General features: G+C 37.2%; 4 protein-coding genes across 9 annotated transcripts; 2 read left to right on the top strand and 2 right to left on the bottom strand.

The window, feature by feature from the left end:
- Positions 1 to 718: 718 nt before the first annotated feature.
- On the top strand, positions 719 to 10217 carry LOC105452972 (far upstream element-binding protein 1). Of its 3 annotated transcripts, none has more exons than XM_011694555.1 (14): positions 719 to 1056; positions 1509 to 1587; positions 1706 to 1885; positions 2253 to 2379; positions 3472 to 3774; positions 3883 to 4057; positions 4200 to 4406; positions 4532 to 4715; positions 4843 to 5000; positions 5066 to 5174; positions 5266 to 5427; positions 5532 to 5746; positions 5827 to 6115; positions 6807 to 7578. In XM_011694555.1, the coding sequence occupies exons 1-13, from the start codon at positions 973 to 975 to the stop codon at positions 6085 to 6087; spliced, it is 2244 nt and encodes a 747-aa protein (XP_011692857.1). In that variant the 5' UTR covers positions 719 to 972; the 3' UTR covers positions 6088 to 6115; positions 6807 to 7578. The 3 variants fall into 3 exon arrangements, with proteins under 3 accessions (XP_011692857.1, XP_011692856.1, XP_011692855.1); XM_011694554.1 differs by lacking the exon at positions 6807 to 7578 and adding an exon at positions 9659 to 10217 and having other exon boundaries at positions 910 to 1056; XM_011694553.1 differs by lacking the exon at positions 6807 to 7578 and adding an exon at positions 7616 to 8069 and having other exon boundaries at positions 910 to 1056.
- On the bottom strand, positions 10020 to 12916 carry LOC105452971 (GMP reductase 1-like). Its single transcript, XM_011694552.1, has 6 exons — positions 12657 to 12916; positions 11693 to 11812; positions 11216 to 11473; positions 10882 to 11070; positions 10589 to 10791; positions 10020 to 10484 (listed from the first exon to the last, which is right to left on the bottom strand). Exons 1-6 carry the CDS (start codon positions 12741 to 12743, stop codon positions 10289 to 10291), a joined length of 1053 nt encoding a protein of 350 aa, XP_011692854.1. The 5' UTR covers positions 12744 to 12916; the 3' UTR covers positions 10020 to 10288.
- A 1509-nt stretch (positions 12917 to 14425) lies between these two features.
- Positions 14426 to 17805, bottom strand: LOC105452973 (FK506-binding protein 59). 4 transcript variants are annotated; one of them, XM_011694559.1, is made up of 6 exons: positions 17566 to 17805; positions 16991 to 17329; positions 16678 to 16798; positions 16350 to 16597; positions 15760 to 16269; positions 14426 to 15409 (listed from the first exon to the last, which is right to left on the bottom strand). In XM_011694559.1, the coding sequence occupies exons 2-6, from the start codon at positions 17324 to 17326 to the stop codon at positions 15242 to 15244; spliced, it is 1383 nt and encodes a 460-aa protein (XP_011692861.1). In that variant the 5' UTR covers positions 17327 to 17329; positions 17566 to 17805; the 3' UTR covers positions 14426 to 15241. The 4 variants fall into 4 exon arrangements, with proteins under 4 accessions (XP_011692861.1, XP_011692860.1, XP_011692859.1 ...); XM_011694558.1 differs by having other exon boundaries at positions 16991 to 17435; XM_011694557.1 differs by having other exon boundaries at positions 16991 to 17489.
- A 1125-nt stretch (positions 17806 to 18930) lies between these two features.
- On the top strand, positions 18931 to 23035 carry LOC105452974. The gene is made up of 4 exons (XM_011694561.1): positions 18931 to 19486; positions 19578 to 19724; positions 19811 to 19897; positions 20090 to 23035. The coding sequence occupies exons 1-4, from the start codon at positions 19349 to 19351 to the stop codon at positions 22835 to 22837; spliced, it is 3120 nt and encodes a 1039-aa protein (XP_011692863.1). The 5' UTR covers positions 18931 to 19348; the 3' UTR covers positions 22838 to 23035.
- The last annotated feature ends 2480 nt before the right edge of the window (positions 23036 to 25515 follow it).

Here is a 25515-nt window from a genome sequence, read left to right on the forward strand (position 1 = left end):
TGACTCAACAATTTGACTGCACTAAGAAAATAATCGTCATCGTGTGAATAACAGCATTATTATTACTTTTGAGCGTAAGAATTCTAATTTATGCTAATGTTATTTTAAGAGTCTGTAATTCTGAAAAAAAATTCTTGGTTACATTTAGATTAGAGGTTAGATTCTTAGATTTTAATCGAAATCTTTGTACATATACATAGTAGTAGAATGTAAGATAATTGAAATAATTTAAACATTTTTAGCAGAGAGCAAAGACATAAATTTGGCCAATGAGAAAAAACTGAAGAAATTAAGTATATATACTAACATTATTATTTAAAAAATTATATATTATAAATTGTATATTGTATATTATATATTATATAATATCATTTAAATTTTATTTTAGTATTATTAGAAAATTCATTTTCTTGTAAAATATTTCTTCTAAGTAATATTTTATTTTATTACTAAATATTTACTTTACTATTAAAGAATTCTTCCATTCTTTGAATGTGGCGGTCAACTTCAACAAAGTAAAAAAAAAAAAAAAAAAATACTGCCGGTATTTCAGGACAAACTCCCAACGTCATCCCACATTTCTAATTACCGCCGAATTGAATGGCATTAATTCGCGACGAGGCCGCGAGGGCGCGAGACGCGCGAGTTTCCGTACTAAAACGGCCGCGCAGCCAATGGCGGACGCTTGCGCCGTGCCGTTCCCCCCCGTGAAAGTACGGTTCTCTCACTCGCAAGTCTGCCGCAAACTTTCCTCTTCCTCGCGAGAACGGCGTCGGGCGCCTCGTAAAGAGTGTCGTTCTCTCGTGTTTTTCTGCGGACCCGTTCCCGTTCCGTCTGCGCGTCCGCCGCGAAGCAAAGCGGATCGTCCAGGCACCGGTAAGTGGTAAACGAGCCAGCAGCAGCAGCAGCCGCAGCCGCAGCAACGTGATTAAATTCCCTCGACCCGTCCCCGACAACTTCACATGCACCAATATGAGTGACTACTCAGCGGTCGCGCCTCCTCAAAACTTCACCCAGAGCACCGCCTTCGCGGCGGCACTTCAACGTGCCAAGCAGGTAATCGCGATGACGGACACGTCGACGACAGCGATCGGCGCCGAGCGCGCGTCTCTCCCGTGAGTTGAGCGTCACGTCCGTTGTAGCGCAGCTCGCGGCTGTCCCGACGCGACCTGTTATCTCTTCAATTGCTCTATTTTCCGCGGCCGAGAGTAAACCGGAGAAATATGTCTGCGACATGCGAACCTCTCGCAAGCTAGAATTTGTCTACATTTATTAATTTCCTAATACCCGAGTGTAGAATTCGCTTGTAACTTGGTTCAATTTTCTCCTTTTGTTTTTATGGAGGCGTTTCAGTTTGGCCTCTGAGAGAGGGCCATGTAATACCTACTTGTATGATACAATACTGGTACTTCACATTTGACTTGTATATAATTCAGACTTGTATAAAAACTCAGTTTGGAAAGCAAAGCATTCTCTCCTGAGTTTATGTTTTCAATTAATCGTTCCAGATTGCCGCGAAGATAAATCCAGGTGGCACACAAAACAATCAAGATTCCAAATTAAAACGTCCTCTTGAAGATAGTTCAGGTAATGCACGTGTCTAAGCTATACATATTGATCTCTCTTTTATTTTATTGATAGAGCTAAATCTATTTTTTCAAATTGCATTCTGTACTGACATTGCGTTAACATTTTGTGCTTTTAGAGCCAGAAGCAAAAAAAATGGCTTCGTTAGTAGCAGATCCTTTAATAGGCATTCGCGGAGGACCAGCAGGCAATTCCCTTGGAGATTCAGGTGGTCAAGGACCCAGACCGCCAGTCTCTTCCAATTTAGGTGGTATATGCAATGAAGATATCAGAGTTCCAGACAAAATGGTTGGTTTAAGTAAGTAAAATTGTGAAAGAGATTACTGCTATTCTCTGTATAAATTATTCTGTAATACATTGCATTACAATCTGCTGTAACAATTTAAGAACTCGCTGCGTTATGATATTCTCAGTTTATTGTTTATTGTGACATAATAATATATATATAAATATATATATATATAATATATAAATTTGATAGCTTAAGTATCATTGTCTTAATTCATAAAGTATTTGTTGCGTTTTAGAATAGTTATAAATATATTGTTTTTGTTATATTAATTTTGTTTCTTACATGTGTACATATATATTCTTATAATTGAAATGCAATAGTAGGAGGATTAGATATGTACAATTACGTTTAAGTGATAATAATATATTTACAGTAATTGGCAGAGGTGGAGAACAGATAACAAGATTGCAAAGCGAAACAGGATGTAAGATTCAAATGGCACCGGAAGGTGGGCTGCCTGAGCGTGTTTGCACGCTAACTGGTTCACGAGAAGCTGTCAAGTAACTTGTTTTCCCTTCTTATTTCGTTAATTTTCAACTATTTTGTATGCAATGCAACATTATTTATATATCCACACAATGAATGATAAGAATTTACTTTTTGTCTGTTGACCTTGAATGCAATTATGCAATTACTTTGTCTTTTATTGAAATGGGACATGATTGTCGGTTCACACAAGTTCTACGTTTATAGACTGGATTGTTAAAAGAGTACTTTTCTGTCAAAATTATTTGTAAATCGGCCAAGCAAATCTGCTATCCTCCTTAAATTTACATAGGGATATTTCGCATTCTAATTTATTTTAAGTGCGAATGTTTTTCACCATATTCCCATCTTGTCACTCCCCGATAAACGACTGAGAAATCATTTCATATTAAACTGCGATGTTATGACGATGTATAAATATTGCACAACGCTTTATGATCCTATTTGTTAGAAAATGTAATTGGGATACGATTTTAATAACAGCTTGTATGTCAGAGTATATTTTACATACGCTACAATTTCATCCTAACATGCATTTCACAAATGTAGGACGTATGCTTTCCGCATATTGAAATTATGAAATGTTTTACAGAATCTTTATTTAGCTCCTGGATGTGCCAAAGCGGGCTCAAACTTTCTATAAGCTTCAGAATTTCTGGCCATTGAAAATCGATTAATGAGTTGACCTTTTGATTTAATAATTTTGTATTTACTAATAGTTTTTTGCTTTTAATAGGATATGGAGAGAAAGGGAGGAGGAAGGAAGGAGGATAGGATATGCATGGGGACGTGTTAATCACAACATGAAGAAAATTTTATTTGTTTATTTGAAACTGCTTATGATTAAATCTATATATGGCATTTTAATACCTATATATGGCCTTTTGATACAAAATCTTTGAAACCTTTTGTCATACCTTTTGAAGACGTTGATTATTAGAAAAGAGTAATATTACAAATGTGATATATAATTTTGATCCGAAATAGATATTAGTGCATATTTATGTGTTGCAAACAAACTTTATTATTGTTGATTAAATCTGTTGACACATGTTAAAACAGTTGAATTGAAAAGATATTGTATATCCCCATCTTGTGTGTTTCAGTCGTGCAAAGGAGCTTGTATTATCGATAGTGAATCAAAGAAGCAGAAGTGAGGGAATCGGTGATATGAATATGAGTGGTAACGGCGGCGGTGGCGGCGGCGGCGGCGGCGGCGGTGGCGGTGGCGGTGGCGGTGGCGGTATAATCGGACATCCAGGATTCGTTGAGATAATGATTCCAGGTCCTAAAGTAGGTCTGATAATTGGCAAAGGAGGAGAAACCATAAAACAATTGCAAGAGAAGTCTGGAGCTAAAATGGTTGTTATTCAGGAAGGGCCGTCTCAGGAACAAGAAAAGCCTTTAAGGTAATGCAAATCATCTTTTCTCTACGTAAGAACAATTGCTCTGTTTAATTCGACCTGTCAAAGCAATATGACATAATTATTTAAAGCATCTGATATCTTCTTCTATAGAATAACAGGAGATCCTCAAAAAGTTGAATATGCGAAGCAATTAGTCTATGAATTAATAGCTGAAAAAGAAATACAAATGTTTCATAGAGGAGGGAGAGGTGGTACCGATAGAACGGGAAATTATCCTAATGAGAGTGGTTTCAATCACGGTCCTGCAAATAGTGATGGAGTAGAGGTTAATAATGATTTTTATTATGTCACAAGCGAATGTAATTAAGGATGTTTGTTGGCTTAAAATTTAATTGTACAGAGAAAGAGAAAAGTCGACAGATACATCTTTTTACCCTTAAAATTTATGAAGTTATTATTTAATATAGGTACTCGTTCCAAGAGCTGCAGTTGGGGTCGTTATTGGTAAAGGCGGAGATATGATAAAAAAGATACAAGCAGAGAGCGGAGCTAAAGTTCAATTCCAACAAGGAAGAGAAGATGGCCCTGGCGATAGAAAGTGCCTATTGTCAGGGAAGCATCAAGCCGTTGAACAAGCTCGTCAACGAATTCAGGAATTGATCGATAGCGTCATGGTATAAATTTTATATTTATAATTTCATTAGAATTCATATATGCCTGCAAGCTAATAGCATAACCGATATTCTTTATTCATTTTTTTAAGTGCAGAAAGTAATGGTATTAACTTTGTTATTTTCAGAGGAGAGATGATGGTAGAAGTAACATGGGAGGTAGAGGTGGCCCGAGGGGTAACGGCTTCGGCGGCAATCGTAATCCAAACGAGTATGGAAGCTGGGATAGACGACAAGGCGGTCCTATGCAAGATAAAATTGAAACAACGTTTACCGTTCCTTCTTCCAAATGCGGCATCATAATTGGCAAAGGTATTATTTTGTTTACTATATGCGTTAACATAATTATATGTACATTGTTAAAATCTCCAATCTTATTTAAAATTTTTAGTGATTTTATTCTCTTTAATAGATTATTGTTTATCAAAATTTTTTCTAGGTGGTGAGACTATCAAACAGATCAATCAACAGACAGGAGCGCACTGCGAATTAGATAGAAGAAATCAAAGTAATGAGAACGAAAAGATTTTCATTATTCGAGGAAATCCTGAACAAGTCGAGCACGCAAAGAGAATATTTAGCGAAAAGCTGGGCATGGTGCGTTTATTTAGTTATACGCGATCGTCTTTACGATTTGTTTCGATTTTATTTATTATTTAAAGGGTCCAGCTGGTTCTTCATACGCTGGCGCACAAGGTGCAGTCGGATATAATCCGAACTGGAATACAGGGTATCAAGCATGGCCAAACCAACCACAATCCAACGACGGAAGTATGTATGGTTTTATGATTCCTTGGTTTTATGATAGCATGACAGGAGGTAAGTTTCATGTCTGTTACGTGTGGTACGTGTCCTCTTGCAGGCAATGCTAACCAAGCTCCTGTACAAGTCAATCCACAGACTGGTCAGCCAGACTATAGCGCTCAATGGGCGGAGTATTATCGGTCATTAGGCATGCACAGAGAAGCGGACATGATCGAGCAGCAAGCGAAGCAGGGAAAGCAAGAACACAATCAGCCAGGAGGTAAAAATCTTTACAGTGTTACATTGGAAAGAAAATTTTTGCCGAGAGATTTGCAACGTAATTTTTCGACTTTTCTATAAAATCGTTGAAATGAAATATTTCAGGTAATTCACAAAACCAGTCTAATCCAGCGACACCGGGTTCTGGTGGGCCAAATCAACAGCAGCAACAACCGACGCAGCAGCAGCAGCAGCAGCAAGCAGGCGCCGCACAAAATGGTGGTCAAGCCGATTATAGCGTGCAATGGGCAGAGTATTACAGAAGCATCGGTAAAATAAAAGAAGCGGAAGCGATAGAAGCTCAAATGAAGGCGGGCAAGGTGTGTTTTCCTTAAAATTTAACGCATTGACATCGTTATTTATTTTTTTGTATTTTAATATTGTATGTAATATTATGCAGCTCGGAATGCAAGGGAACCAAATGGCTCAGCAACAAATGCAGACCATTCAGGGACAATCGGCTGGTCCACCAGGTACCACGCCTAACGCATTCCCTCAAGCTTACGGAAGTTATCCAACGATGAACGCTGGCTCCGCACCTGCTGGTTATTATGCAGCAAATGCTGGATCTAATTCGCAACCACAGACGGGACAGCAGAACCCTTCTTTCCCAACAGGGTATCAGAATTACCCTTACACACAGTCCACTTCTGAGAATTAAACTTCCATTTTTGAGAGAAAAGCAAGCTGTAAGTAAACCTAACCTCAATACAATATACATGAATGGGCATACGGAAAATTGTATGAAGTGTTTGAACGATAAATGTGTCTTGGATCAAATTGATTATTAATAGATTTCATAAAGCTTTTATAGATCTTTGTTTGACAGTTGTTTTGTGTATAAAAGTTTTAATTCCAATGGATTCCAAAAAAATCCAGTAATTTGCTGGTACGTACTAGCATTAAAAAGCAATGACTCTAGTTGAAGTTCATATGATTTTCTAAATGCTACCGTTGTTATGTTAAGCTAATATAAACTTGGATATTATTACATATAAATTCAGCATCAAGAAGTAACCATATTTTTTATTTTGTTTGTTATTGCTGCGTATCTATTTTTGAAAATTTTTATTATTTAATAGGTTAATTATTTATTCATCTTTAATTTGATACGATATTTAATACTCATTTTTATATTGGCTTGATATTCCAACATACTATAAAAATCAATGGTGTAAGAATAAGGAAATGTTATCTACTGATAATCATTGAACCTCTTTCAGGGAATTTGAATTAAACTTTGCAAAATATAAAATCTATGATAATTTCTCATGGTTCATGTGATGATTTGAATAACGATATATTTTACACCTTTGAAATAAAAATCTGCTTCTTATATATGAATCATCTCTCTTTACCATAATTATTTGTTTATTTCAGATAGTTTTCAGATAGCTTTCCATCGGGATGCGGTTAATACCTGCTATATATCTCCATATAACTTTTATCATAAATAGTTGAATGCTTCATAATCTTCATATATCTTTGAGAATGTCATGAGAATCGATTATATTCTGTTTATACTATAAAACGTTTTGTGTTTTTTTTTATATATACACGTATACAAATACTATAGGCTATCCAATCGTTCTAAGTTTAAGTAACAAAAAAAAGTATCGAGCAAGAGAAGTTTGATTGAAATTAATATTATAACATAGTATCAATATGATGTCTGTGTTCTACTTATAATATTGTATGTATTTTTGTTCCATAACATGTATTATTGTAATATAAGTTGAAGCTGGCAGGTGAAGCAGCGGGTCAGAAAGTGGAACGAGGGATCGACATCTGTACCATTTTATTGCCATCCTCTCTCTCTCTCTCTCTCTCTCTCTCTCTTTCTCTCTCTCTCTCTCTCTTTCATTAAACTTGTTAAACTATATCCTTATACATGCGTTGTTATGAACGATATATTAGTATATTTACTATATTAGATAATTATATATGATAAGACACTTATTTACTTGAAACACTCGTGTTTTATTATAACTATAAAACTCTTGACTATACGAAATGCTATAATTGATACAGCTGCCATGTGTTTTTATTATCCATGAAAGTTCTATGTATACGAAAGAGCTACATAATATGACATTTATATATGCATATGTCCTATTGCACTTGTGTTAAATACAATGTTACTTTGGTTTTTCTTTTGCTTTCTCGTGAAACACCAATACTATTTTTAGATATTTGGAGCTGCCAATTAAAGAGGTTTACCCGTCCTACAATATGCCGCGGCATGGGGCATCTACAGTTTAAAATGTTTCATTCAGCATTAATCTACATGTACACACAAAGGAATCAGGACCTGCGAACCGGAGATTAGTCGGACGGGATATACATATATAACTCTCATAATGTGGAATATAATTTACTAATAATATTCTAAATATTGCTTAGCCAGTATTACGTATGCTTTTATACGATATACATAACAAAGTATATTGGCTTTTCATTTCCGAGTAATTAAGTATCAAAAGACTTAACTAGTCAATATGTAAAATATTTCAAATTTTGGTACACTCTTTATTACATGTTTCAACTAATTTATATATATGGATACAGAATGTATCTAAAAGTGGGAAGCTTCTTATCCTAGCTAATAATAAATTCTTCGGTAAATTTGGATGTCAGTAAAAATCATAATGGATATGATTCTTTTCGAATTTTTTTTTTTTTTATGTTAATTGAGATTTCTCTTATTAAATGAGAAAGTTTACAATTAAGATTATGTTGAAATAAAATTGATTTGCCTTTGATTTTAATGGAAGATTAATTTTACTTCAACACAATCTTAATTAGAAACTTTAACCCATAGATCGATGTGCTTCCCTATTTATGCAACCATTATACTTTTCGATTTTGCCTTTAACATCTCGTCTACAATATGCAATTTTTAAAACATTCTGTATAAAATAATGCATTAACTAAATAAGAAGAGATAAAATTTGAAATACGTCTATGTCTAATAATCTTTCTAGATATTGTATTCATATATAATTAAGTATCTATAAACTTTCATCGTCTGCATGCTCATTCTTCGATGAGAAAGGAAGTTAATGAAAATATTTTGTCACAGTAATTTTATTCCGTTATGATTGAAAGCTAGGTAGGAATTATAAATTATTATATATATTTTTTCTCAAGCCACTTAATGTGGCTTATAATGGCCACTTATAATGGCACTTAAAATTACAAAACGTTGGAAATCATTTATACCTTCAACTACAATTTGATTGTAATATTAGAAAAATTCTCATTTTTTGAAATATAAAACTGTCATTAATATGCTTATGTTCATACAATTGTATTATTAGGAGACATGGATAATTTTTAAAGGACATAGTTAAAAAATTTGTTGTCTCTAAAAATGAAAATTATTTTGAAATTAACAAATTTATATGTTTGGCTTTGTTACTTATACATTTTATGTAACATAGAAAATATGTACCTAGACATGTAACAATAATTTTTTTTTATGTTAGTATTTATATATTTTTCACGCATTAATATTTGTTATTAATAAACAATTTGTTTTCATTTGGTATATTCTGTGGCATTATTTTGAATACATTTAATTAAAAGATATTTATAATAAATTTGTGTTATATTATTTGAAAAATGTTTTAAATAAGATATTAAACAAAAAATAATATAATAATTACATTTTTCTTTTTTACTTTTAATTTTTGTTTTATAGACACATACGTTTTCGAAATTATGATTATCATAAATATATTGTGTCTGATATTCTTTCTGAGTATAAAAATTTTTGTTGTATAGTTTACGCATAGTATTTCATAATATTTTTAATATTGCTTTGCATAGACATTAAGTAAAATTAAAATGATAAAATATGTATTATAAGATAAACCAGGAATTTTATATGTACATCAAATCATATTTAATTATTCGAAGGATTATTTATATGCAAGTTTCAAACGTGTTATACGAAATCTATTGCGATTCGAAAATATAATAGAATATTAATAGGGAAATTGTTCACTTTATATAACATTGACATTGTTGGCAAGTGTCTTAGTCAATTATTTTGTCAAACTCTCTAGTATCTACAACCTCATAAATTATATTTTTGTTTTATTACAATAGCACAATAATATTTTCGACTTTCTTTTTGTGTATACATCTCCTTTATAAGTTCTGAAATATTGTTCTGTTATATTTTATACTTTATGCACATAATTAATTAACATTGGCGAATGTTTCAGGGAGAGGCGCAAGAGAAAACTTTCCAGTTTCTCTGATCAAGAGAAGCAAAATAGCAAATACGTACGAAAGTTTTTCACTTATATAAAAAAAAATTCTGTAAAGGTACTAAATAGGTAGAGTTTACTGTAGGTACAGTACATATTTCTTATAAGGTTTGTAAAATACATGCATATTCGTATTTCATAATAAAAAAAGACAACAACGAAACGTATAAGCTAGTACTGCCCATTCGTTGTTTAAATATGAAATATATAATTAGAAGAAAATTGAAGTATCTCGATTTGTAACTATAAAATTGATATATGATGATTGATTATATATATATTCGTAAGAGGATCTTCAATGATACAAAACGGCGGCTTAATGTAACGAAATTCTTTATTTGTGCATGAAGGATTATTGTATAACGTTCTTCCACTTGAGCATACTTTAAGAATTAATTCGTAATACTTAGACGTCGGCGCACGATACAATGGTAAATATTTTACAAGACTGCATTTTCATCCATATATATATATAAATATTATTTGCCAGCAAATAATACACGATCAACAAATATTGGCGTTTAAAACTTCCTTTCCTAAGCCTTTTTTTTTTTACTAAGGAGCACAATTTAATAATTATAAGCTTTACATTTCTGGGGGCGGTCCGTACATGGGATTTAATTGTTGCGTGCAACGCACGAACGTCGCTCGTCGCGGTAATTCGCGCAAACGCTCGGCTCCTGTGTAAGTGCAAGCGGATCTTAGGCCGCCCAGGATATCCAGCACGGTGTTCTCGACCAAACCTCTGTAAGGCACTTCGACGGTTTTCCCTTCCGAGGATCTACGGCATTGACAAACACAAGTGCGGACGATTTTTCATCGATCAAACTTAACACCAAGTATACAATTGTTCGTAGTGTTGCAACGATCGTTGCCGAGTCTCACCTGTAGTCTGCAACACCACCGACGTGCTTCCTCATGGCTGTATTGGAGGACATCCCGTAAAAGAGCTTGAACTTCTTCCCGTTCTTTTCGATAACTTCACCGCCGCATTCCTCGTGACCCGCGAATATTCCGCCCGCCATGACAAAGTCCGCGCCGCCGCCGAACGCTTTCGCTAGATCTCCGGGGCAAGTGCATCCGCCGTCCTGAACAATGAACATCAATACGAATATAGATACAAGGAGACCCATATCGGCGATTCGTGCCAACTGACAGAAAGTATGGTAAGTATTTACGGCGATAATGTGGCCCTTCAAGCCGTGCGCCGCATCCGCGCATTCAATCACGGCGCTCAGCTGCGGATAACCGACACCGGTTTTCATCCGCGTTGTGCACACGGAACCGGGACCAATTCCTATTTTAATTATATCCGCTCCAGAGAGTATCAGTTCCTCCACCATTTCTCCTGTCACAACATTTCCTGCCTGTAGTGGCAGCAATTAATCTTTATGTTTAAATGCAAGATACGCATGTTTAACGTTCTCAAACGATCGAGCTTGAATATGACCGACTCATCGTATTTTTATACTAAATATATAACGAGACTCGAAGGAGTTCGATTGTACTTACAATTATAGTGTGATTCGGATATCGCGCTCTTATTTTCCTCACATATTCCACGAAATGCTGCGTGTATCCGTTCGCAACGTCTAGGCATATGAATGACAATTCCGGCACAACTTCCAAAATGCTCGCGAGCCGTTCGTAATCGTCCTTTCCCGTTCCTGAACTGGCCGCTACATTTTTTACGCAATCGGGATTTAACGCGACAAAATCTTTCCACTCATCTGCGGTATAATATTTATGAACCGTAGTAAAAAGACCATGCTAAAAGAATGTGCACAATAAGTAAGGCGACACATTATGTACCCAAATAAATTTTATTTATATAATCTCATGAGCATGTCATACAATGAGTTTTTAATTTATATTTATTTAATATATGCAGAAAAGAATTGAAAAAATTTTAATATTTAAATCTGATAGAAGAACTTTTGATATTTATTCCGAAATGAAATAAATGAAATGAATTAAATTATTCTGTACCTTTGATAAAGCTTTTGCCATTTCAAACGTTCCGACTGTGTCCATATTAGAAGCCATCACGGGAATTCCTCTATATGTTTGTTTAGAATTGCGAAATGTAATCTCTCTGAAAAGGTCTACCTGAAATGTGAAAGGGGAATAATATTATTTTTATAATATAGATCTTGAAGGATGCGGTATATTTAATTCATATATATGTATATATATGTACATATAATTTTATGTCTACATATACACATATAAAGGTATAAAAATAATATAAACTACTTTATTAATATTTGCATAAAATATAGTAATATACGTGTATATAAATATCAAATTAATAAAATTAAAAGATTTCATACGTGTAAATATCATTAATAATCTTATTACAGCGTGAATCATAAAGCTTCAATAAAATAATTCTCGTTAATCTTTATCTTTAATTTACGTTAATGTTCTCATAACAGAAATATGCAGAACATATATATATATATAGATTTCTGTCGACGTAAGATAGTGGGCTGGAATCAAAACCGTCAGGAAGTAGCGTGTTCGCGAGAACGGGGAATTAAATCAATAGGGAAAGTTTTGCGTCTGAGGGACCATATAAATTCGGGACCAGCGATTATCGCGCAAACATTCTGCGGGGCGCGTTCTTAATCGAGCCGACGGCCGACGACCCGACCGTAATTTATTATACACGCATGCACGCACACGCGTCGTGCAATCGTCGAATTTAAAATCAAATGTACTCGTTCCTGAAAATATATTCGAATATATATATATGTATATAATGTATATATATATATACGATCCACGATATTGCGCGGCGGATAACTCGCATTTTTTTATCTTTTCCTTCTCTCTCTTCCCTCTCTCACCGGAGACGCGCGTGCAATTATTTCTGACGAGCAACGCGATTCCGACTTATATGCCAATTATATATATATATATATATATATATAAAGACGGCGATACTCACATCCGCTCGGCTGTTCAATGTGCTCCGCTTCGGGCGCAGCAGCACGTCCTTAAAGTCCAGCTTTATGTCATTTATTATGTTCGGCATCGCGGCAAAACGGAACCACCCTCGGCGGCCTTACAGGAGTTTAGCAAAAGCAGACGACTCTACTCGACCTCGCTCACACTCGCGTCACTCGCCACGCACGGAGAGAACACTGGGGAGGACCCGTGACCGCGGACGTTCTTGTACTGGCTGGTACACCCAGGCATAGCACATTTGACACGCCGTTCGAGGGAGGGAGAGAGAAAGCTATTTTCGTCCCTCTCTTTCTCTCTCTCTGTCGCCCCTTATTGAACCAGGGCGGTGCGGTCCGGGGGCGCTCCGAGAGCCGCTCCGATACTCCGCTTCCGAAACGTATATTTAAAAGAAATGTCGAGGAAATGAAATGTATTCATTCTCTCAGGTGCCGTCGTCACTTGAAGGAATCCGTCGTCCTGTTATCGAAATTTATTTGGAAATTTCGATCGCGAGCAATTTTAATAGAGGAATTAATTCTTCACAAAGGAATGTCGCTGTGCTCCAAAACGTACGAAGTCGACCGCGAATTATGCATTAATTATAATTATATAAATGCGATAATTCAATCGCCGTTTTCCATTACGTGATCCATATCGAGTTACTTCCTTGCGAAAATCGCGATGCGGCTGCGAAGTCAGAACACCTAATTACTAAATTTTTATTACTCTGGATCTGGATGAACGCCAGCAGGAGAGATCGACATGGCGCATTGCGCAAAATCCTGATCTCGATGATGGCTCGGCGGATCGTAAAGCCGTCCCTGCGGTCATGCACGTGTATGTGCATGTGTAATGTACTAATATTGCAGATAACATATCAGAACGTCTAGACGACACGTCTAGACAATTGAGGAAGCCAATTTTTCAAGTCAGACGTTTACTTACGACGAGCGCAAAGCGTGATTAAGGTGTAAAATTTTTACGTTGTTATTACAATTGCATCGAATTTTATATTGCATTCTGTACACTGCCTGAAAATTAAAAATATTTTAGAGAAACTCAAATTATATAAATATATTTCCATTAATATATTTACAAATATATCGTCTTTTCGATGTAAATTTTGACTGCGAAATAATTGGTGAAACTTATTCAAACCTATTAAAAATTATTTACTACAATTTTCACTGAATTAATTTTTTGTGTCTATGTCGCATATCTGGATCATGCCACTGTTACGAAATATTTACTGGATATCAATTGAAGGCTGTTAGCTCATCAATAAAGTCAGATGATTCCATTTGATATTACAATCGGTTAATTTTACACCAGTCAAGGATAATAGATTCAAACTGGGACAATAGTTTCTTATGAATAATTGAAAAAAAATCTCAAGTCTGGAATGTATTAAAGCGTAACGTTGTTTTTCAAAAGTTACACGTATTTAAGAGAGTTTTGACTGCAGTATTTTAGTATATTATAACATGGCATTTGTATACAAAGAAGAGAAATGATAGCAATAGACGTTTTATTTTTTTAATATGTATAAATTGTAATGTAGAAAAAATTTTGTCAAATATGAAAAATCAATTTGTGTGCTAGAAATACCATTCCTACGTAAATTCGACATATATAAAATATATAGCAGATAGAAAGTTTATGTTAACTAATTTATTAATCGAGAATTCTCTTCGTTTATGGATCAGAAATTATGGATCGATAAGGGAATTATACAGATCATATGATAATCTCACATTGAATGACATTGGATTTTCGTCAGACTGTTTTTTATTTAATTCTGCAATGTTTCTTTTCTAATCTTGTTGTGTTGAACATACATTCATTTCAGTACACTTGGCGTAGGAAAGAAATGTATATCGCTACGTTATTCTTATACAATTGTGCATATAATCAATTTTACGTATATCCTTTACACTGATGTACAAATTTTTTTCTTACTTCTGATTATATGCGCATTCATTCACGGAGACTGTATAGATGTGTATGTGTGTATATATATATAAATGAACATTTTCTAGATCTACAATTTACATAGTAATGATTGACGTATTAAAATTTAAACAATGGCACTATATTATAAATGGAATGATATACTTTGAAGTATACAATGACTTAATTAACGCGCATAATTACAGAAGTCAGAAATTAATGAGATCGGGGATCAACTACTGAAGTAGACGTAACGCGTAGCCACATTTCTTAAAAATCGTACTGCGTTAATAAAATGGTGTCTTAAAAAATTCACAACATAAACTACTTTCTTTACCTTCTCAAGATTGAAAGGTAGTAATTTTAAAAAAGTTCTTATAATTAATACACTCACGTGCATTAAGTATTAAACAAGAAACTATTATCGATCCATATAAATTTTCTGCATGCTAAAATTAAACACTTAATAATGTTTCAATATACGCTAGCATATAATATGCAATTTTTTATTTTTCGTAAGAGACAAAGCAGTACTTACAGAAGGCACTGAAAACTAAAGATTGACGAGACCTCAATTCATTTCGGCAGTTACGCGGGGCAGTGTAACGAAAGGGAAAGGGGAGAGAGGACTATTGTTTACATGTTTTTGAATTCACCAGAACCATTAGCGTTGAGCATGAGTATGTTAGGGTTTTCCTTTTCGAAGGCAGTCGCGTCTCTGCCACCGGGTCTTTCTTCCTGTCCCCATTCTCCCAGCGTCCCGTGCATCACGTCGGGCAGTTCCTTCAGTTTTTGCTCCTCCTTCTGTGAGATTACTAATTATGGTTTATGGTCAAACGCATAAACGCATTGACAAGTTGATTTTTCAAGATTTATTTGATTTAAATTAATCAGCCTTTATGTATCCGTTCGTTATATTTATGATAAATGCAGAATCTACGGGCATATTTGCCGATTATAAAACATGGATGATCGGATATTCTAGTGTATTTTATTATTGGACATTGCAGAGAGGTAAGTTTCCCTTCCAAATAGCTAAATGTTTATATTATAGACTTCGTGATCAAACCCTAATTTATACGAAAGCTCGGCACGTGAAAAAAAGATCGAGTCATCGATTTAAAAAACGTTATACATTATTGTTTTTCACAAACCTGTTTATCTTCCTGCGCAAACTTATCGAACATGTTCGCGTAAAGTTTCTTCTCTTTAGCTAATTGCTTCTTAATAAGAGAATTACAGATTAAAATTTGTTTAGACGCGGCCGTGTTTTTCGGCTGTACTTTTAGAACCTCCTGGAAATCGGTAATAGCGATTTCGGGCGATGCGAGCCCGAGATGCGCCTGTCCTCTTCTGAACAGAGCCTTCTCATTCTGCGGATCCAGCTCTAAGGCTTTGGCACACTCGTCCCTGGCCAGGAGGTTTTCATTGGTTTTCAAGTAGCACAGAGCGAGGTTCAAGTGGGCCGCCACGAGGAGGCTGTCCTTCTCCTTTTTGAGATCGTCCTCGAAACCCGACTCATCGTTTAAGTACTTGAAGACCTTCTGGTACACTTTTATGGCTAAATTAATTTTATCGGACGTCAAGTACTTCGTTCCTTTTTCTTTCTGCATCTTTGCTTGTTCTAACTTTTCCAACGGCTTCATCGACCATACACTCGTCTCCTGTAAAGTAAACATTCAACAATCAAGAGAAGGTTACATAACTCAGAAACAAGTACTCGGCTCCAAATAATCGCAACTACCTTCTCAAAGTTTTGTAATTCCACTTCGTACTCCACGTCCGCATTCGGCGGAATATTATATTCCGAATTTCCTTTTTCCTTAAACGCGTATTTACTTTTAATTAGCAACCTAGATTTCTCGCCCTTCAAAAAGCGCTGCAGCGCCGTTTCTACACCTTCTATAATTCCCGCGACTTCTCCCTCCCCAAGGACAAATTCTACATCTCTATCTTCAAACACTTGATCGTTGTACTTTCCAACCAAGTGTACTGAGGGCAAATAAAGAGTTTGTTAGATGAAGAACAGCACATAGTTTATGCTTAAATCTGCCAGATCTCGTGATACTAACTTTTTACACTGCTACCTTCCTCCGGATTGGTATAGCTTTGGCCAGCGACAATCTGGAATCTCTCAATGCCTTTATCTTTATTCGGACTTAGATCTTCTCCGCTCCAATCGAGTAATTCGATCTAGAAAGATATGCAACACATGTTGGAATATAATCGATGGTTTCTCCAATTAAGTTTGTACATATAAAAATCTTATCAAATATTATATACATATTGAAGAATTGCCAATTTATGCACAGGCAATGGAATTAATAAAACATCCAGGATCGCAGAAGTTTGTCTTAAGCAATGAATCAATTGGCATTTACTCACTTCAAACTTTAACGTGGCATCGGCTGGGATCAGCGGTGGACTACCGTTGTTGCCGTAGGCATATTCGGGAGCGCACGTCAGCGTAGCGATCTCGCCCTTCTTCATGGTGGCGACGCCGATGTCCCATCCTTTGATGACGTTGCCGCTTCCGAGGTTGAATTTGAACGACTTGTCCCTGTCTCTGCTGGAGTCGAACTGCGTGCCGTCCAGCAGGGTGCCGACATAGTGGACCTTTACCTTACAGCCGGCCGTGGGAGTCGCATCTCCTGCTCCCTCCTTGATGATCTCCTTCAACACGCCGCGGTCCTGTGCGGGAGACAAATCCACCTCGGCCATTCTCTGCGGACGAAGGAGAAGAGGATCCGGTGAGACGAGTTGATTGAAGAGCTACTCCAAACCGCGGCGACGATCCAACCGTGTCTGGCGTGCTTCCTTCCGCGCCGAACTTTCTCGACACGTAATGTTAATGCGCGAATGTTAATGACGGGAGGAAATGACTCTGCAAGAAGACGCGCTCGGGTTTCGCCGACGAATTATGTGTGAAAAATGTGTTAAAATCGATCGTGGATACGTACGATTTGCGGAAATGGGAACAGGTGTGCGTTACAACGCGGCGTGAAATTTCGTTCCGACCTGAGGTCCTGATGAACCCTCCAACACGCGTAGCCGGCTGATTCGAAACAACCGTGTGCGTATATAGTTATGGTCGGTGTGCGGATCGACCTTCCCACACAATCGTGGATCGTGGCCCCGGCGCAAATCGATCTCCGTAGAATTTGCTGGAAAAACTCGGTGCCCACGGTCGATACTCTCGTTCCCTGTCTCGCACTTCCGGTGCGCTCCTCGCGCCGGCGAGCCGCGGAGCGGCATTGAAGATTTCTACATTACCGATCGCGAAGATTTTATTATTGCAGCAGCAAACTCGAGACATTACGGATTAGTGCGTTCAAATATTTTTCACCGACGAGATACTCTTAAAGACCGACAGCCCTGGACAAATTTTCGTGCCAGCAAATGGGCCCGGTGGGCCCAGAGGTAATTGCAGAGTGTCGATGTTATCAACTTTGGACATAAATTTGCGATTTATTTGAATAATACATTATTAAGATCATAATTTTTATTATATAAATGCATTATAAATAAGTATGAATACTTATAATGCTATAATATCAAATATATTGCCGCAAAATTACATTTTTTTTCCAACTGTTTTACCATCTCTCTGGATAATCAAACTCGTGTGGTAACTATAAAAATGCAGTTTTAAATAAAATTATAACTATTATAGCAATTAGATATAATACGTATGAATTACAATGTACATGTCTAAAAAACATTGATCTATTAATAAATCATAAAATTAATGTTATATTATTGACTAATTGCTTAAATTTTATTAAACATGCCACGCTAAGTCCCATAAGGGTGTCGGTCTTTAAGAGTATCTCGGTGTATTTTTACATTATCGACTCCTTTTATCAGAAAATCATTTTTCAGTAATATGCACTTAATGTACGTATGTGCACAGTGACGATTAAATTCGATTAATCTTTCATTATAACGATATATTTTATTTCGTGGATTAAATACGCGTCGGTCAGAAGCCAACAGGATGAGAGGAGCAACCGAAATAAAATCATATCAGTCGTTATATGTATGTATGTACTTACATACCAGATTATACTTAATATTTTCTGACCCGTGGATCGCTGTCATTAGCGCGTCACTCAATAATCTGCGCAATAAACGGCGTGGGGCATCTATTCCCGGTTGCTCGAGCGCGCCGATATCCCGCCGATCCCGCCTGCGATATTCGCGGACGCGCGAGCCGTCCCGTCATTTTGACGCTTACCGGCCAATAGGAGGCCCGCTTACGCCGAAGCGTCCCGCGTGTCAGCGAATCGGAGCAGTTTGCATCCACACCCGCGGATTCACGCTGTCGCACGCACCGTACGTCGTCGTGTGCGCCATATTTTCGTTCCGCGCGCTTTACGCCGTGCTCACACACTCACAGTGGTCGCAGTTATGGCGAATGTGTCTCGTTTTCGCGGCGAGTGATCGGTGGTTTCGTCAGTCGAAGCGGCGGTCGAAGTTCCCAGTTGAGCGGAATTTCAGCGTGCCGAGAGAGAGAGAGAGAGAGAGACCGTCGGACGGACCGTCGGCGTTGTCCGCGTCCGAGGGAGGGAGGATACGCGCGCCGCGTCTCCCACGTCCGCGCGCGAGTCGTGTGACGGCGGAGGGCTTGAAAGGTTATTGATGGCGAAGTGCTGGTGCCCGCCGCGGGAACAGCGTACCCTGTATCGCCGTTGATCGTTGCCCCGGCTCGCTTCCCCGGGAATAACCGGGTCCGCCGAGACGATGTCGGGCAGGCACGAGTCGCCAAACATGGCCGAGCGCTGCCGATTATGCCTGATCGACCACGGCTGCATGACCAGCTTGCAGGACGAGCGCTTGGAGACCCAGCTCAAGGACTTGACCAAGTGCACCTGCATCGACGTAAGTCCCTTCTTTCGTCGTATCTCATCGGTTGCCCACACACGTTACTTATTTTTACGTTCGCTTATGCCGCTATTTTTGTCCGCCGCAGATCAAGTATGAGGAGACTCTACCCGGGGTTGTATGCCACGTATGCTTGTACAAGCTGGATATGTGGAGCGAGTTCAAAGAACGGTTTATACAGTCCAACAAGGTTCTCCTGGAGCAGCTGGAGATATCAGACGTATCTGATAGCACTGTAAGATCTCGGCCTGATCCCACTACCTTTTTGCTTCGTCAACTTTTATATCGCTTTAGCGTAACATTCTTGTTTTTTCGTCCTAGATTAAAGATTCTTCCAAGGATAAAAGTTGTACAACAAAGAATGTGAAAAACAAACGTAAAGGCAATGAGGATGGCGTTTTGGAAAAGGTATTTTTGTACATATTTTTATAGATTCGATAACTATTGATTTTATATTTTCTAAACGTTATTTCTATTATTTTTGTATGTTAATTAATTAATTTTATATGTTCAGTTTCACATTTACAAAACTATTAAGTCGATAAGCTTAGGAGAATTACTTACGACGATCAAAAAAATAATTCAACTGTTCTATTTTAGAAAAAAGCAAGGCTAGATGTAGCTTCACCCGAAGGTCCGAATATTACCTGCGACACAGATCATGCATTAGACACGATATACATATCGTCGGATGATAACGATTCAGCTAAGGCGAAGGATGGGAAGAGTGGCGAAGAGCATGCAGAAGGTAAAAAGTATTCAGGACCAATAAGACCTAGACTGTTACCCGCGAGACGCGGCAGAAATATCGAGCGGCGGAGGGCGTTCACGAAGCGTTGGGTAGAGAGGAAGAAGGCGCTCTTGGCTGCGACGGGCGATGTGTCCGATACAGATTCCATAGCTTCCGACGACGTGCAATTGTCGCCCGTGCAGAAGGCCCGTGCGAAGACCAAGAATGCGGATAAGGAGCTGGAGAGGCAGAGGAAAGTGGCGAAGGTGCTGAAAAGTCTCGAGACGAATCTTACGGAGAAGTACAAAGTTCCGTTTCGTGACAAAGACACGGATTCCGAGGCGCGTAGAACGAGATTGAGTGCTTCCCAGCAGAATAACAAAAATTCACTGTTGAACCAAAGGAATAAGGCAAACGTTGTCGAGAGAAATTTCTCCTCTCTAGACAGCTCGATGGAAATAGAGAACTCAGCTTTGACGGATAACGTTATGCTAGACGACTCGATAAAGTCCGAAACGCAGAGTAACGAAAAATTTGTACCTCAATCGCTGAAGTCCCAGGTAATGATCGGCGACACCACGTACGCTGTAACGTCAACGTTGATTCTCGTGGACCCGTCAAACAAACAGGACTTCAATAAGGACTTGAATAATTTAACGACGGATTCCAAGAGCCTTAGCCCCGACGAGAGCAATCGGGAGAAGAATACCGACATCATCGACGCGGTTCAGCTGCGCAGAATAAAACCGGTGGTGACTAAGGCAAACAGCAAGTCCAACAGTAAGCTCACTGAAAGATTTTTGAATATCGAAGTAGAGGGTAACGAATTGTCGGTCTTGAGACACGTGCAACAGGAATTGGCGAAATTCGTCGAGAAGGACATGAAGCAGAAGTTACTCAGTTCGTGCAATGACGTGCGAGCCAATAAATCTAACAAAATGACGGATAACGCCACCGTCCAGGACAAACTCGACCAGAAGTTGAAAGATATAATAGAAGTAGCTATAAAGAAAAACGTTGAGTTCTCTGTGAAATTGGCCAACGCACGCGGCCCAAGCTCCACGAGGCTTTCGCCGACGTTGACGAAGTCTGCTATGAATTCGCCCAGATATCAGCCAAAGGTTATGCTAAAACGTCTAGACATAACGAAGGAGAGTAAGCATTACAACATTAATAACGTTCATGCGTTGTTGAAGTCGACAGGGGGCAAGCTCGCCAGACCATTCAACGTGGTGACCAAACGTAAGAGCGTACCTCCGATAAGATACTGCGACTACAATACGATATTGGACTCCGATTCCGATGTGTCCGACGCGATAATTCAGGAGACGCCCAAAGCGATCAACTCAAAAATATCGAGAAATACAGCGAGGAAACAGTTAACGATTGCCAGCAAACCGGCGGAACAGAAGCAAGGTGTACAGAAGACTGAGGCTCACCAAGCGGCTAACAAGGCACCGGGTGTCAAATCTGAGAATCATATATGCGGAGTATGCGGCATTACATTTTACAACCGCGACGACGCCGAGGCGCACGTTCGCGGTCATAAAGCGTCGGGCGCCTCCGTCGTGCAGGTCGTGCTGGAGAACTCGCCGCAAAAGACTGCGACTTCGCCGCAGAAGACTGCGGCCACGTCGCAAAAGATTGCGAGCGCGCAGAAGGGTAAGCAGAAGATGATGCGCTGCAAGAGGTGTCACGAGATAGTCGAGGCGCGTCTCGTGAAGACGCACGTGTGCAAAACGTCGCTTCACAAGTGCTACGTCTGCGACTCCATGTTCCGCACGAAGAGTCTTCTGTCGAAGCACTTGGAGAGCCACGATCATACCGAGTTCAACGTGGCGAACGCGATCGGGAACAAGAAGCTGAACAACGCTGACGCGCTGCTGAAGATTCTGTCGGTCGCGTCCGCGTCGCCGAAGAAGGAGCAGGAGCAGGAAACTGAGACCGCGACGAAAACGCCGACTGCTGCAACCGAGAAGAATGACATCCAGTCCGACAAGATAACCAGTACGGGCGTGAAGTTGGACGGCGCCGAGAATATCGCGAGAAAGCCCAAGGAAACGTACACTTGTTTCGTGTGCGACAAGATCTTCACGGACGAGGAGATACTGAAGGATCACTTGCAGCAGCATTGCGACGATCTGAGCGAAGGGGAGCAAAACAGTAGCAAGGAGCAATACCAGTGTGCTATTTGCGGCAGTACACTGGAGTCGGATCAAGCGTTAGAAGAGCACGTCGGCAAACACCTGTACGATGACGAAGACGACAACCCTAATCTGATTAGCATAGACCAAGGCAAGGAGAATGATAATGATAAGTCAATCTCTCGGGAGTCCGAGACGTACCAGTGCGGCCAGTGCTCGGAGACATTCGACTCGGAGATGTTGCTGGAGATGCACATGCATGCGCACGAGGAAGAATTCGCGATAGCGGAGTGGGAGAAGGAAGGCATGAGGGTCTACCATTATCAGTGTATGCTTTGCGACGAATTATTCAATACAGAAGAGGAGTTGGCCGAACATTTGGATGTACATAATGCAAACGCGCAAGTATGTCAATTGTGTGACAAGCCGTTCCGCACGCTAGAGGATCTACAAGAACACGTCGCGACTCATTGACGTTTCATGTGCGGACATTAATAGATATTACAAGACATCTTTAAAATAATGGCTGCGTTTTCGTGGAGCGTATTATATAGAATTATTGCATCTATCTTTATCGTTCTTAGAACGTAAAACAAGAATGACGCTCTGCGCTCCTCGAATGCAGCTACTGTTTGTAATATTCTGTTATAATTACACTGAGTAACAAAAAAATTTCATATTCTTTTTTAAGAGGGGAATTTACTTTACAAGACTAAAAAAAGTGATTTTTAAGAATTTTTTTTTTAACTAAAATGAAATTGAATAATTTGAAAAGTTTAAACAGTGTTTTACTGTATATTTGAGCGGTAAAAAAATTTTTTTTATTAATAACTTGTTTTTAAAATCATATGTTTTTAAAATCACTGTTTCTTTTAGTCGTGCAAAGTAGATTTCCCTCTTAAGGTTTTACAAGTCATTTCTTATGTATTTTTGACTGCTAAATAAGAATCTGGATGTGAAATGTCTATCACATCAGGATTTTGAGAAATCTGTTATGAAAGTTGCTAAAAATTTTAACATTTGATAATTAATAACTCTTAGAGTTTATTAATGCTTTGATAGCACGGGAACGTGCTACAAAATGTGCTTCCACAAAGTTTGAAACGAAAAATCTAAATTACTGTTATGGAATAAAAAAAATAAACAAACAAGTAGTTTTAAGATTGTACCTAATTTCACAGAAACTGACCTTGCATGATCTATGAATTCGTTCAGCATTTTTCAAAATCCTAACGTAATAGAAACATTTTATGTCGAGATTCATGTTTAACTGCTCAAAGTACATAAAAAATAACTTGTTAAATCTCAAGATAAATTTCGTGTTGTACAGCGTTATTGTCATTTGTAACGAGAGAACTGTCTTACCATATAGAATAGAAATTTTCTGTACGAAATGTACAAACTGTTAGCCATACGCTCGACTACAGTCTACATTTAATTTTTTTTCTTGTGATGTGCATAATCATTAATAAATTTTAATATAATTTATAAAACAACACTGTGTGTACGGGTGTTTGTGTAATTAATTAAAAATTCTCTTGGTGTAATAAGAAGAAAAATTCTATTACATTTATTACGACGCAAATGTGAAAAAGATTGTATTTGTTTTATCTTAATTATAAATATCGAATTGAAATCACTCCTTCAATTCAAATATAAGTTTTGGAAAGTTTATGTTCTAGAATGTTTATGTCTAGTTATTTGTTTGAAATATATATTATAAATGTATGTTCTAGAAAATATACTTTCCAATTATATATATACATATATATACACACACATGTATAGAAAAAAAAGAAGGAAACATACGAAGAAAACAACTTTTATAAGACACTCGTATCATTTTGTCGATACATAATGAATATATGCATATACAATGAATTATTTTTGTTTAAAACTTATGAATAAAATGATACATATTAATGTAAATATATCACACACGTTAAATTAGCGATGTAAGGTATCAAATTTTCTAAGATATAGCCCTAGCTAAATAATAAATGAATTTTGAATTTTGCATGGTGAAATATATTATATGCAGGGTGAAACTTTTTGAAAAATATACTGGGATTTTTTTCTTTACAATATTTTCGTTGGCAATGGTAATAAAAAAAAAACCGTTATCTTTTTCACCAAGAACTTTTCGAAACACTTATATCACACTGATGACAGAAACAGTTTATTTTCAATAAATATCCATTATTTAAAATTTGTGTATACAACAGTAATGTGTGTGATACTTGATGTCTTACTGAAACCTTGTTAAATATAAATAATAGCGTTAAAATGTATAACTCAAATGCATGAATAAGCAATTGTTACAATATATTTTATTAAGAAGATATACTTCTCTAATTTAATTAATGCCAGTAACTGTATTAATGATAAATGTATGATGATCCGAGATAAAGTTCTATTAAGTATAAGTAATTTACATTTTTTCAAAGCATTCTAATAAAAAATTGTCTTTAAAAAAGACTCTTGAGTTTCGTCTACCATAATAGAATGTAAAAATAGTCTTTATTAATTTTGTTTATTTTAGCGGCTTGTCATATGATATGTTTCACACAGAACTTCGATGTTACTTTGAATTCAAGTACAGATAATTGTGCTTTTTTATCTTGAACAAGATATATTTTTGTCTTCAGTTTCATCTGTATATAATTATGAACATCAATATAAATATAATACGATAAGTCGATAAAATGTTATGTAGAAGTCATTTATTAAACATACATAATAAATTTTATACACAAGCTATAATTTACATATACTTAACAACTTTATGGAGCTGTGAACACAGTTTACAAAAGGTAATTTGGAGGATTAATTAAATGAATGTTTGTAAAAAAAAATCAGAATGAATTTATAATTTCATCTATATTCTATACGATATTTACATAAATACTGTGTACATAGACACGACGTATTCGCGATGAATACTTTGTTTTTTTTTCCTCAATGTCTATATTATAATAATTATAAATCAAGTATCCCTATGACTCTGCAGCTAACGCATTGGATGACGCAGATGTTTTATGAAAAACAAACGTTTTCTCGAAAGTAAAACGTTAGCTACATATTAACTTTTTACATGATCCATGCCACTCTCTCTAAAAATTCATACATTTAGTTTCAGAAAAACTTATTTC

The sequence above is a fragment of the Wasmannia auropunctata genome, unplaced genomic scaffold (assembly GCF_000956235.1).
Source record: "Wasmannia auropunctata unplaced genomic scaffold, wasmannia.A_1.0 LD336023.1, whole genome shotgun sequence".
NCBI lineage: Eukaryota > Metazoa > Arthropoda > Insecta > Hymenoptera > Formicidae > Wasmannia > Wasmannia auropunctata.